The 12,153-nt window shown below is 32.4% G+C and overlaps 1 protein-coding gene across 1 annotated transcript in view; it reads left to right on the forward strand.

The window, feature by feature from the left end:
• Positions 1-12,153, forward strand: part of TOX (thymocyte selection associated high mobility group box) — a 233,444-nt gene that overhangs the window by 176,405 nt on the left and 44,886 nt on the right. Inside the window, exon 4 of the mRNA XM_087707035.1 lies at positions 9,889-10,164. Coding sequence (XP_087563161.1) covers positions 9,889-10,164 — 276 coding nt within the window. The remainder of the gene's footprint in view (positions 1-9,888; positions 10,165-12,153) is intronic.

Below are 12,153 nucleotides of genomic sequence, written 5' to 3' on the forward strand. Positions count from 1 at the left end.
TGTGGATATATGTATGTATGTATGTATGTATGTATGTATGTATGTATGTACCCACACACATATATCAGTGAACAAATACAAAAAAGTTCAGAAGTTCTAAAATACAGTTGAATGAAATGCATTTTTAATAAATGTATATGCTACATATTGATAAGTTTTGATCTTTCTCTTCACTTGCCCCTATTATTAGTATTCAAGAACAAATACAAAACTGAATAATCTAATATATCATTAATAGAATGAATAGAACAATATACAGTTAATTACTGTCTTATGGGAAAAATCCAAGTGCCACTAAATCATATTTTGGATCATATAGTTTAAAACACTTCTTAGGAAGAAAGACTTGTCAAGTAGACAACAACAGTTACATGTACAAGGATGTCAAGGATAGTGATATCTACTGTAAAACCCCAGTCCACAATGCTGTTGCTACCTAATTTAACAGTATCTGCCCTGTGCTTGAAGAAAGATAACAGTGCATGCAGATTTATCCTCAAATCATTTCATGTAAAAGAAGTCCTTAGTGGCAAATCTTGATAGAGGTTGACAGAGATTTCATAAAAGCTAAAGTGATACAGTTGTTTATTCCGGGTCTGGTAGTTGACTTTAAGCAACTGTAGTCCTACAGTTTAGGTGATATAAGATTAGATTATCTGATTCTTGATCTGATTTTGCATAGAAACTGAACTATATTTGCCATCAAATATTGGCAAGATGGAATCTTGAAGATTTTCTAGTTTCTTATAGAGCCCTAGCTGTGCAAGATGTACTCTTATGGCAATGAAAGGGAGCCCTGTCTTCTTCACCCTTACACAGGAGGATTGTCCTGAGAAAGCCCAAGATCTCCCTTGCTAGGGCCTGTTTGTTTCCTTATACATAGATAGGGAGGGGGAACAATGATGTTAGTGGTTTGGTTTAAATCAATCCTGTTTTCACAATGACTTATTCCCCATTGTATGTATTCTATCTTTTGTGTTTTATCTCCAGTCACAGAAGTTTTTAGTTATAGACATTAGATTTTATCAACATATATTTATTTTATTTTATGATGGTTAGTTTTATTGCATGGTATGAAAGGTTTTTAACAGAAAAGCTAAAAATAACATTTTCTAATGTTCTTAAATCAATCTTAAAATATGTGCAAAAATACACACTTCTCATAGAATATTGTACTGTAACTTCCAGTTGCTCCAGAACTTTCCATAACAGAGTGCTACACTTAAAAAAAATGTAATTAATGTAGTATATCTTGAAAATATAATGTATGTATCTTGAGAAAAGTTTCTGAAAATTACATTAGACAGCAGATAAGTACAAGTGTGGTAGTAAATGGCATTTTGCAGGCATATGATATGCTTACCTTATATGGAAATTTTTTAATTATTCAAGAGGTGGTAATTTAATGAATTATTCCAATACTCTTTACATGAGTTGATTGGAATTTTAACAAGTAAAAAAAAATATAATCCATTTAAATTAATTTTAAATTATTATTCACCGATCTGGGTGCCTTCCAAATGCATTAACCAGTTGCCAGAATTTCAAAATGATGGCTGAGAATTTTTGAGGTTATCCATGTAGTTAGAGATTATAAAGGTTGGGGAACACTAGTTTAAATATGTGTACTAATATGATTTACATAAAATACATGTCAGGCCTGCAGTTATATTCCTTTTAGGATCTTTGGCCTTTAATTTTGGATGATATTTGGAACGCTGACAATACATATATGCAATTTATTTACAATTTCATTTCTCTTACTAGAATTTTAAATATCAATAATTCAGTATCTTGATTTAAATGTAATTGGAGGCATGATTCTTCTAACTCAACGATGTTTTGCTAGAACAGGTATTGAATAAAGTTACCATTGTTCATCCTTTGCAGTTCCTGATCAGAAAATAAAACTTATTGTGACAAACAAAAATATGTAATGATCATCTATTTTATAACATAATCCAGTTGAAAATACTGATACTTATAGTGCTATAAAATGTGTAAAAAAATGAGATGTCATTATTTTACCTTCTATGTAATGTTTAAATCATAATTAATTGTAAGGCATTGATTTAAAAAAATGAGCATGCACAAGCTTAAATGTAAGTCCTACTTCTCATGTTAACATATACCTGCCAGAAACACTATTAGAATTTTGAAAAGGTTTTTAAAAAGTCAATTAATTTTTCCAAATGGTTCACTATTAAAAGCTTTATTCTTTGCTGAGAGTATCCAAGTGAGTGAAAACTGCAAGATCAAACTAAATTGAAGACATTTGTCCACATTAAAATGGAAACATGCACAAAGAATACACTAAATGAACATGTATGCTGCTATAATCATAGTTTTATTATCTTTAGCTTGCAGGCCAGACTTTTAATTACAATCCATTTTATATCAGAGAAAACCATGTTTTTAGGATTAAAAACCTATTTCTTTAACTGCTTAAGTTAAAGGCTGTAGTTTGATACATTCTAGGCTACAACTTTTATAAAAACCAGAGAACACTTCTAATAACACTTTTCTAATTTAATGGTTCAGTGCACAGTCAGTAAAGATTTAAATAATTCAAAAAGAAAGCCTATTCTCTTCCTTTATTGGAAGTTTGAGTCAGGCAAATTCTTTGACATTTAATAGGTTTTAACCCTTTTAGCAACTTCTTGCAATGAAATTTTTTGGAAGTTGTTTTAAATAAAAGGTTATTATATTAAAGTGAATAGCAGTCAGTATGTTTCTTTTATGATTAGTTCTGAGACCTTGGCCTGCATAACTCAAAGGTTATTAACACATCAAGTAAAACACAATGCTAATTTTCAAAAAATGAAGTGTATAGTAAAATGTTACGTTAAAACATTTGTGTTGTTACATGATCGTGCGGGGAAGGAGGAGAATCTACTTTAACATTTAATTATTTTAAAGACGCTTAAGATAAGTTCTATCAGTTAATGCAGTACAATAAAATTCAATGGCTTTATTTTTTTTACAGATTTTCCCAAGATTAATACTAGGAAGCAAGAACTGATTTTAATTATAGAAGAATTTCCTATAAGCTTTGTTTTATAGTACATCTGTTTTGTACATTGACAATGTCATTGGAATTAATTTATCAAGGCTATTTAGGCAGCCTTGATAAAACAAAAAATAGCCATTATTTAAACCCTTTAAAAGGAAATTCATCAAAAGGTCCTCGTGTAAAACATGAAATGTAATTCCAGCTGCCGGCTTGGATTTAGTGAAACATTGTGGCACTCTTTGCCCCTTTGTGAAAATTTTAAACTGATGTATTCCAAATATAGAGTGGTTTGCTGGCCTAGTGGTGAAGATGCTTGTCTCCCACTAAGGTTTAGTGTTCATTTGTAGGTAGCAGCAAATGTTCCTCTCTTAGGGTGTAAAGAAAAAAAATATCTACTGCAAACTCTGCATGGCATCAGGAAGGACATCCAGCCAGTAAACGTTCAGCTCTATCCAGTCGAATTAAGGAGTTGCATGGTCATAAAAAGGGAGAGTATTCCAAATACCGGTAGTGCTTGACTTACTACCACAACTGAGCCCAAAATTTCTGTTACTAAGTGAACAGTTGTTAGGTGAATTTTGCCCCATTTTATGACTTTTATTGCCCCAGTTGTTTCGTGAATCACTGCAATTGTTAAATTAATAACATGGTTGTTAAGTGAATCTAGTTTCCCCATTGACTTTACTTGTCAGAAAAGTGCAAAAGGTGACCACATGATCCTGGAACACTCCAACTGTCATAAATATGAAGCAGTTGCCAAGCATCTGAATTTTTATCACATGACTATGGAATGCTACATTGGTCATAAATGTGAAAATGATCATAAGTAACTTTTAAAAGAACTATTGTAAGTCGAGGACTACCTGTATCCATTAATTTCTCCCATACAGTACAAATATCACCCAGCTGTGAAAGTTCTGTTTAGTAGGGTTAATAATGTTAAACGACAAGGAAAGATAATTGTTTTGCAGTGAAGCCACTAGTGAAATTTTGAATAATACAATATATGAAATTTAAATTGGAAGATTATATCGAAATATACTGTTATTGATGAAAGCATTGATATCAAGTGTCGAAATATATCTAATAGTTCCATGTTATATCAGGTCACCTTTTTTGTACAACTGAATAAATTAGAATAATAATATTTCTGAACAGAAATTTATGGCAGCACTGAGAGATACTAGAAAATTGTTAATAATTATTGGAAATTACCATATTTTTCAGAGTTTAAGATGCACCTTCCCTCCCCCCCCAAAAAAGAAGGTGAAAATCTGGGTGTGTCTTATACACTGAATACAGTATTTTTGGCCTCCAGAAACCCCACCCTGTGAATCTTCTTTTTTGAAAAAATGGATATGCAGAGGGTTTGGGAAGCCTGTAAAGGGCTGGAGAGGACAAAAATGAGCAAAAAATGGGCCCATTGTTCACAAAAATGGGCCATTTTTGCCCTCCCAAGCCCCCAGGAGCACTCTGCAAGCCTTCCAAACTCTCTGCATGCCCTGTTTTAAAAAAAAGAGCTGTTTTGTGCCCTCCTCAGTCCCCAGGAGCACTCTACAGGCCTCCCACTCCCTCTGCATGCCCCATTTTTGCAAAAAAAATGGGCCAATTTTTCACCTGCCAACCCTCCCCCCACATCACATTTGTGTATTTCCTAGCCCCCAGGAGCACTTTGCAGGCCTCTCAAACTCTCTGCATGCCCCTTTTTCACAAAAATGGGGTGTGACGAGGGTTTGGGAGGTCTGCAAAGTGTTCCCGGGGACCGGGGAGGGCAAAGCTTTTTTTTAAAAAAAATCTCTTGAAAATCTTGATGCGTCTTATACTTTAAGGTGTCTTATAACTGCAGCTGATAAGTTAGTAACATAAGTGAATCTGGTTTCCACATTTGACTTTGTCAAAAGGTCACAAAAGGCGATTACATGACCCCAGGACACTGAAACCATCATAAATACGAATCTGTTGCCAAACATCAAAATTTTGATTGCGTGACCATGAGGATGCTGCAACGGTCGCTAAATGTGAAAATGGTCGCTAAGTGTGAAAAATGGTCATCAGTCACTTTTTTCAATGCCATTGTAACTTTGGTCACTATACCACCTTTCTTTCCACAGTTCTTAAGTGAATAACTGCAGCTGGTATTTTGTATTTTGGATAGAATTTTTTTTTAAATAGTCTAAGACAATTTAAAAAAAAAAGAATCCACACAGAATAAATTGAAGTAAAACATTTCAAACTATTCCACACAGAATAAATTGAAGTAAAACTATTTTAAAAAATTCTATGCACAATATATTTCAAAGTATTGTGCATAGAATTTTTAAAAATGGTTTCACTTCAATTTATTTTGGATAGAATCTTTTTTTAAATAGTCTAAGACAATTTAAAAAAAGAATCCACACAGAATAAAACTATTTTAAAAAATCCTATGCACAGTAAATAAAATATTATTTTAAAATACATTTAAAAAATAAAAGAAAAAAACCCAGCTCACTTACCAGCAGGAAGGCACTCCAAGACAATCCAGAATGATATAGATGTTAATACAAAGAACTGAGCAAATTGAAATGGTGAAATTAGTCCCAGGGAAATATTTTTCAAAGAAACCTTGCCACCATTTTTCCCACACGAGCCGACCTCCAACTTCCGTGCCCCTCCCCTCTGGGAAATCCAGGAAGGAACAGTTGCTGCTTCTCTAGCCAAAGTATTTCCTGGAGCTCTATGGCACTGGGTCATCTTTTCTTATAAAAGGAGGTAAAAGGGATTGGGGGGGTTCCGTTTTCTTGCTTTAACGTTTTAATATCTTCAATGAAAGTACTGAGACATAGAGAGAAGTTAGACAGAGTGTCTTTTGTCTTGCCCCAGTTAGGATTTCTTAAGCAAATCCACTGGGCTTTCAACATGAAGCCAGAAAATCGGGACTTTTTTAAAACGCCCCAGGACACGGGACAAATTGTTAGAAATCATGACTGTCCTGCCAAAATTGGGACGTCTGGTCACCTTATCCTAGTCTCCCAGCTTCATTTTGAAGAGCTGCTGAATGTATTGGTCAGTAACGCCTTTGTCAAGTTTCAATTGATATAGCTGATTATTATGGAGTGTGACATTGCTTCAGTAGGAACCATTGAATTTAAACTCAAGATTTCCAAGCCACTTTTCTACCCTTTGAAATGTCTAGTCAATTAAAAGTTTTAGCTGTTTATCATACTTGTTTACCTTCTATCAATACTCTTCTGAAAGTGCAATTACAATTGTATTGCACTTATTACAGTTACAATAGAATTACAAGAGGGTGTTAGGTTCCAAAAATATCAATTAAAATGCTAGCTCCCATAATAATCTTACTTTACTATGAAAATTCAATATGATTGGTTGCATATGCATATAAAAGATCTGCCAAGAAAAATATTTTGTTGTAACTTATAGGCTCTATTTACACTTTTAACTCTAGAAACTATTCAGTAATCTTGAGACTTGAAAATTCAGAAATGTTGAAGTTTACATGATAACAAGCATACAAAACATAAAGGTTTCTGAGATGATCTCCTCCTTCTCCTCCTCCTCCTTTCCAGGCCTTTCTTACTATCATCACAGAAAGCAGCAGCTGGTGACTAACATTAGCAAATAAGGCCTCAGGGGGTACCCATATTCCAGTTCTTTATTCACCAAATGCTGTTCAGTGAAACAGCTGGATCAGAAGCAATACAGTCAAGTTTTATGTTTACAACTGTTCAGATATAGATTGTCTGCTAGAGGCAGAAATAATGATAGCTTTGAAGGCTAATGTGTTTGACTAGAATAGAGCTGTTGAAAGGAGAAAGTAAAGAGCCAGTAACCATCTTGAAATGTTTTCAAGATTTTTTTCTAAACTGCCAGTTGTCAATATACAATATTTTTCTTGCTCTTTGCTCTCCCATCCCTGATTATACAGTACATGACTCATAATGTTATAGTTAAATTTATTATAACACCCATATAAAACCTTTTAAAGGATAACTGATGCCACATGATTCCACTTTAGAATGTTTTGGTATTTTAAGAAAAATTTAAAAAATCAAAATTTTAGATACAGTTACACTATTCAGATATTTTTGGCAATTTTAAGTTGTGTGGAGTTCTACTATGATGCTCTCTGTATGGATATATACATTACACCATGGTCCTCCAAATTGTTGATAATATTTTGCTAGAAGCTTAAAATATTATTTTGATTTATTGAACTTAATAGTTGGTAACTTTTTAAAGTATTTCTGTGAAAGCCTATTTCTTTGGCCTCTTTCAAAAACCAGGTCAGGACTTTTAAGATTGCCATCATGACACCTGTGTCTTTACTTTCTATAATTTCTGCACTTGAGGATGTGTTGTATTAAAATGTTTACCAAGGTTGCCCTTGTTATTATGGAGAAAACAGTATTTAACGATTAAATTGTTACTTTTTGGGAGCCAGGGACAGAGGTAGAGCAAAAAGTGCTTGTTCCAGTTCTGACAGGGTCTAAAATCATGCCAACATCAGGCCATCAATTCAAGAAACCAAAATTTATTGTCAAACCACAGTTTAAATAAGCCACAATTAGATATACCATATTTTTCAGAATATGATACGCACTGGAGTATAAGACACACCAAGATTTTGAAGAGGCAAATTAAAAGAAAAGTTTTTGCACTCTGCAGACCTCCCAAAAACGGTCCATTTTTCGCAAAAGCGGGCCTGTTTTTAGTTTTTAAAAAAGGGCATGCATAGCCTTTATGAGGCTTATAGAGTGCTTCTGGGAGTTGGGGTGGCAAAAACGAGAAAACAACGGCCCATTTTGTGCTCATTTTTGCTCTCCCCAGCCCCTAGCAGCAGTCTGGAAGCATCCTAAAGGCTATGCACGGCAATATTTGCAAAGGGGGTGGGGTTTTGGGAAGCAAAAAAATGCTGTATTCAGTGTATAAGACGCATCCAGATTTTCACCCTCTTTTTTGAGGGAAAAGGGTGTGTCTTATACTCCGAGAAATACCGTATATAGAAATAAATTTTATTTATAATTCATTTTCAGTCTACTGATCTGCTAAATGTGAGTTCAGAGCTAAAGGTTTATAACAATTCTTCCTCATTAGGATAATAATAATGAATAGTGCCTAATAAGGATTTTAATTGAAATTTTTTTTTAAAAAAAAATCATAATCAAATTAAAAAATGAGAAAATTTGGATTAATTTAAATTTGGTAAAGTTAATTTAGAGCATTTTGGATATACCATTTATTCCATATATTGAGTACAGTTCCTGATTGTTGACAAGCAGATTTCTGGAATTGTGTTTGTTTTTGTGATAAATGAAAAACACATGTTTCTAATAACAGGTCCCTTTTTATTTATTAGTAAGAGATTTAACCACAATAACTGTGCTGCTACTACTTTCATTACTATATCTGAATAGCTCCTCCTACAGTATGGATTGATTGTATAGTAAAATCCTTACAGATATATTTTAAGCATACTTCGGTCATTCTGAAGTGATTACATATTTCATCAAATATAATATATTTATCAAATATATATTTCAATGATTTTTCCCAATAATTTAGCTTATTGCAAAAAAAATTCACTTATTACTTCATTTTATATCAAACTAAATATAAATGGGTAAGGTTATTTTTCAAAATATTTGTTTATAACAAAACTCTATAAAAACAGTGAGTAAAAAATTAAGAATAGAATATAAATTAATGTATGATGCACTGCATCTTGAAAAAATAATTTTTAGGTTGACTTTTTATGTATGCCAAGTTTATATTGTACTTTCAAACAAATGTAAATAATTGAACTAATGCTACTTACTTCTTTTGTATTTACGATCACAATTGAGCCCAAATTTATGTTGTTATGTTATGTTGAGATATTTGTTAAGTGAATTTTGTTCCATTTTATGACCTTTCTTGCCACAGATGTTTAGTCAACGACTACAGTTGATAAGTTAGTAAGTTATTAAGTGAATCTGGCTTTCCCATTGACTTTGGTTGTCAGAAGATCACAAAAAGTGATCACATGACTCTGGGACACTGCAACGGTCATAAATATGAATCAATTCCCAAGCATCCAAATTTTGATCATAGGATCATAAGAATACTGCAAAGGTTGTAGCGTTCATAAGTCACATTTTTAAGTGCCATTTTGCTTCTGAACAGTCACTAAACAAACTGTTGTAAGTCGACGACTACCTGTATTGTATAGCTCAAAGTTGAAAACGTCAGACTGGTAATTTTAAATATCTGAATGTATTTTGTCTCAAGGAAGAGGGAAATATTCTTTCTTTTAGTGCCTTCTCATTTTTTATCTTAATAAAGTTTATATTTATTGCTCAAATTAAAAAAATAAAATGAAATCAAGCCCACAGATATAATTTATTAAGCTAGCAACTTTAGAGCCTTTAGCACTCATTTATAATGATTTCAGAAAATGAGTTGTGTAGTCAAGTAATCAACCAATCATTAACTCACTGTCTTTTCCACACAGGATATTATAGTAGCTTTTTGAATAGCCTTATATATTAAAACTATAGTCCAACTGTTTAAAAATTCTACAGCTCTTTCAAAGCTAAATTGATTTGGAGAGTGATAAAATTTAGATATAATTACATAATTTTAGCCCATGTTTCCTGCTTGTAAGGCTTTATAATCATGATCTATAAAAGGAATTTTTTTTGACGTTATGAAATTTTTATTAAGTTTTAAGCTTTTCTTAAATATTGCTGTATTTTAAGGTAAGGAAAATTTTGCAACTCCCTGTCATATGGTTCCATTTATTTAATGAAATTTTAAATCATTTTTCAGGATAAATTTTCTGAACAGTGGAATAATAACAACCAATAGTAAATGTATAATATTATTTCTTTTAGATGCAGGAATTACGGAATGCAGAAGGAACTCAATATAATTCCCATCCCCAGATAGCAGCCATGAGGCCAAGGGTCCAGCCTGGAGATATGAGGCAACCAGGAATAATTCCACATGGGCAGCTGACAACTATTAACCAGTCACAACTAAGTGCTCAGCTTGGTTTAAATATGGGTGGAAACAATGTTCCTCACAACTCTCCATCTCCCCCTGGTAGCAAATCTGCCACTCCTTCACCATCCAGTTCAGTTCATGAAGATGAAGAAGATACTTCAAAGGTATGACCAACCCTTTTAAAACAGTGGTTGTTTGTAAATAGCACAATAAAACTTTTAAAAAATTAAACTTTAATCAGTTTTAAATGCCTTTTTTCAGATGTGATACCATTTATAAATTCTATACTCAAAACATTATAATTGAGAATTTCTCCCAATAAACTTGTTTACACAGTATGCCTCCATACTGTGGAAATATGTTAACTTTCTTTTTTTCAGCCTCATCCCATTTTAACTAAACATACGTAAATGCTTCATGTAATAATTATTCAAAATACTCAATTTCTTTCCTGTTGTATCCCTGTTGTATATATATCTTTCTTTCCTGTTTCTTTCCTGATCCATTAAATATCAAATTAGCATCTGAACTTCAACTATCTGAAATTTCTATTTACATTAATAGGTTGGGTGAATAAGTATGTGAACCATAAAAATGTCCAAAAAATTAAAGGCCTGAGATTAGAAAAAGAAAAGAAACCATAACTGAATCTAATTTACAAAACATTATTTACCATACCTCTTGCATACTCACCTACTCATGCAAACCATTTTTCCCCTATACTTTATATTATTTCATATATTGCTTTTTGTTCTTTAAACTTGCCCCTTTTCTTTTTCAAAATTACATAAATTCTATTCAATCATAATTTACCAATACTCCACATCTTACAACCACAATTGACCCAAGAATTTCTGTTGCTAAGCAAAGCAACTTAAAACTTGTTCATATGGCTCAATTGTGGTTTGCATCTTTTGCTTGTATTATATTTATTAATACTTTTTTACATTTTTACATTTATTAATAAGGTTTTATATACATGTACATTATACATGTACAAGTTTTATTTATTGTTTCTTCTGATTGTTGTTTTTCATCCAGAATTAACATGAAATAGACAGATATATAAATTTAATTAATATATAAATACTTGTATGTTTATATTCCACAATGACACACAAATGGATCTACTTGATCTCATTTGTTGCCTCATCTTACCATTTTTTGCTCAGTTTTCTGGATAGCACAACAATCTTTGTCTTTGATACATTTATTTTGAGATCCACAGTCTTGTTATACCATACATTCGGTCTATTATTTGGTACAAATTGTACCAAAATTCTTTTCAGTTATCATCAGCATTTCTTATATATTTCTCCATAGATACCTTTACATTGAATGAATGAATGTCAAATGATTCACTAAGTGTTCCATTTACTCTCCATCATCCTTTATTTCCACTATATCACATTCATTAACCAAATCTATACTTCCTTAAACCCATAATTTAAGCCTATCAACATTTGTTTGCAAATATTTTCACAAAATAAATAAACTTCAAATGTTACTTTTCATATTCATAAATCATGATTAACTGAAGGCCAAAATTCTGATTGGTACCCCACTACCCAAGGCACTTCAAAAATTTTCTTCTGTGTTATTGCTCATTTTTCTTTAATGTGCTAAAGCCTACTAAATACATTCATAGGCATGCTTGACCATAAATGTTATAGCATTATTTCCAATTCCACTATTCAACAAGTTCACATCATTCCCATAGAATTCTCTAGATTGCTCCTGCTGGCATTTTTTTTACATCAGTTTCTTTTCACTTCATTGCTTTTATTTTTAATTCAATTTAAACTGCTTGAAGCAATTTAATTAACCTTCACACACTTCCCAAAATACTTTTTATTTCTGTCAGAATTGGTGAATATTTTTACCATCTTCTTTCATTTTAACTGTTCCTTGGTATCTTTTGATTACATTCTTTGTGCCTTTTTTCTCCCTTTTAACATACTATAATAAGTTTCCTCATCTTCATTTTGTGAAGCAATCATTGTCATGCCTTCATCATTACTGAGTTGAACTGCAGTGTACTGCAATGCATGGGACTACTTTTGAAGACTCATTTAGAGTGGGTCAGAAGCTCCAAAAAGTACACAATGCAGTGACCCCCCCCCTTGTTACTGTGAGCTAATCACCAAGAACAT

The sequence above is a fragment of the Thamnophis sirtalis genome, unplaced genomic scaffold, assembly GCF_051295495.1.
Source record: "Thamnophis sirtalis isolate CommonGarterSnake01/CBP01778 unplaced genomic scaffold, rThaSir2_p1.2 scaffold_2, whole genome shotgun sequence".
Classification (NCBI taxonomy): Eukaryota; Metazoa; Chordata; class Lepidosauria; order Squamata; family Natricidae; genus Thamnophis; species Thamnophis sirtalis.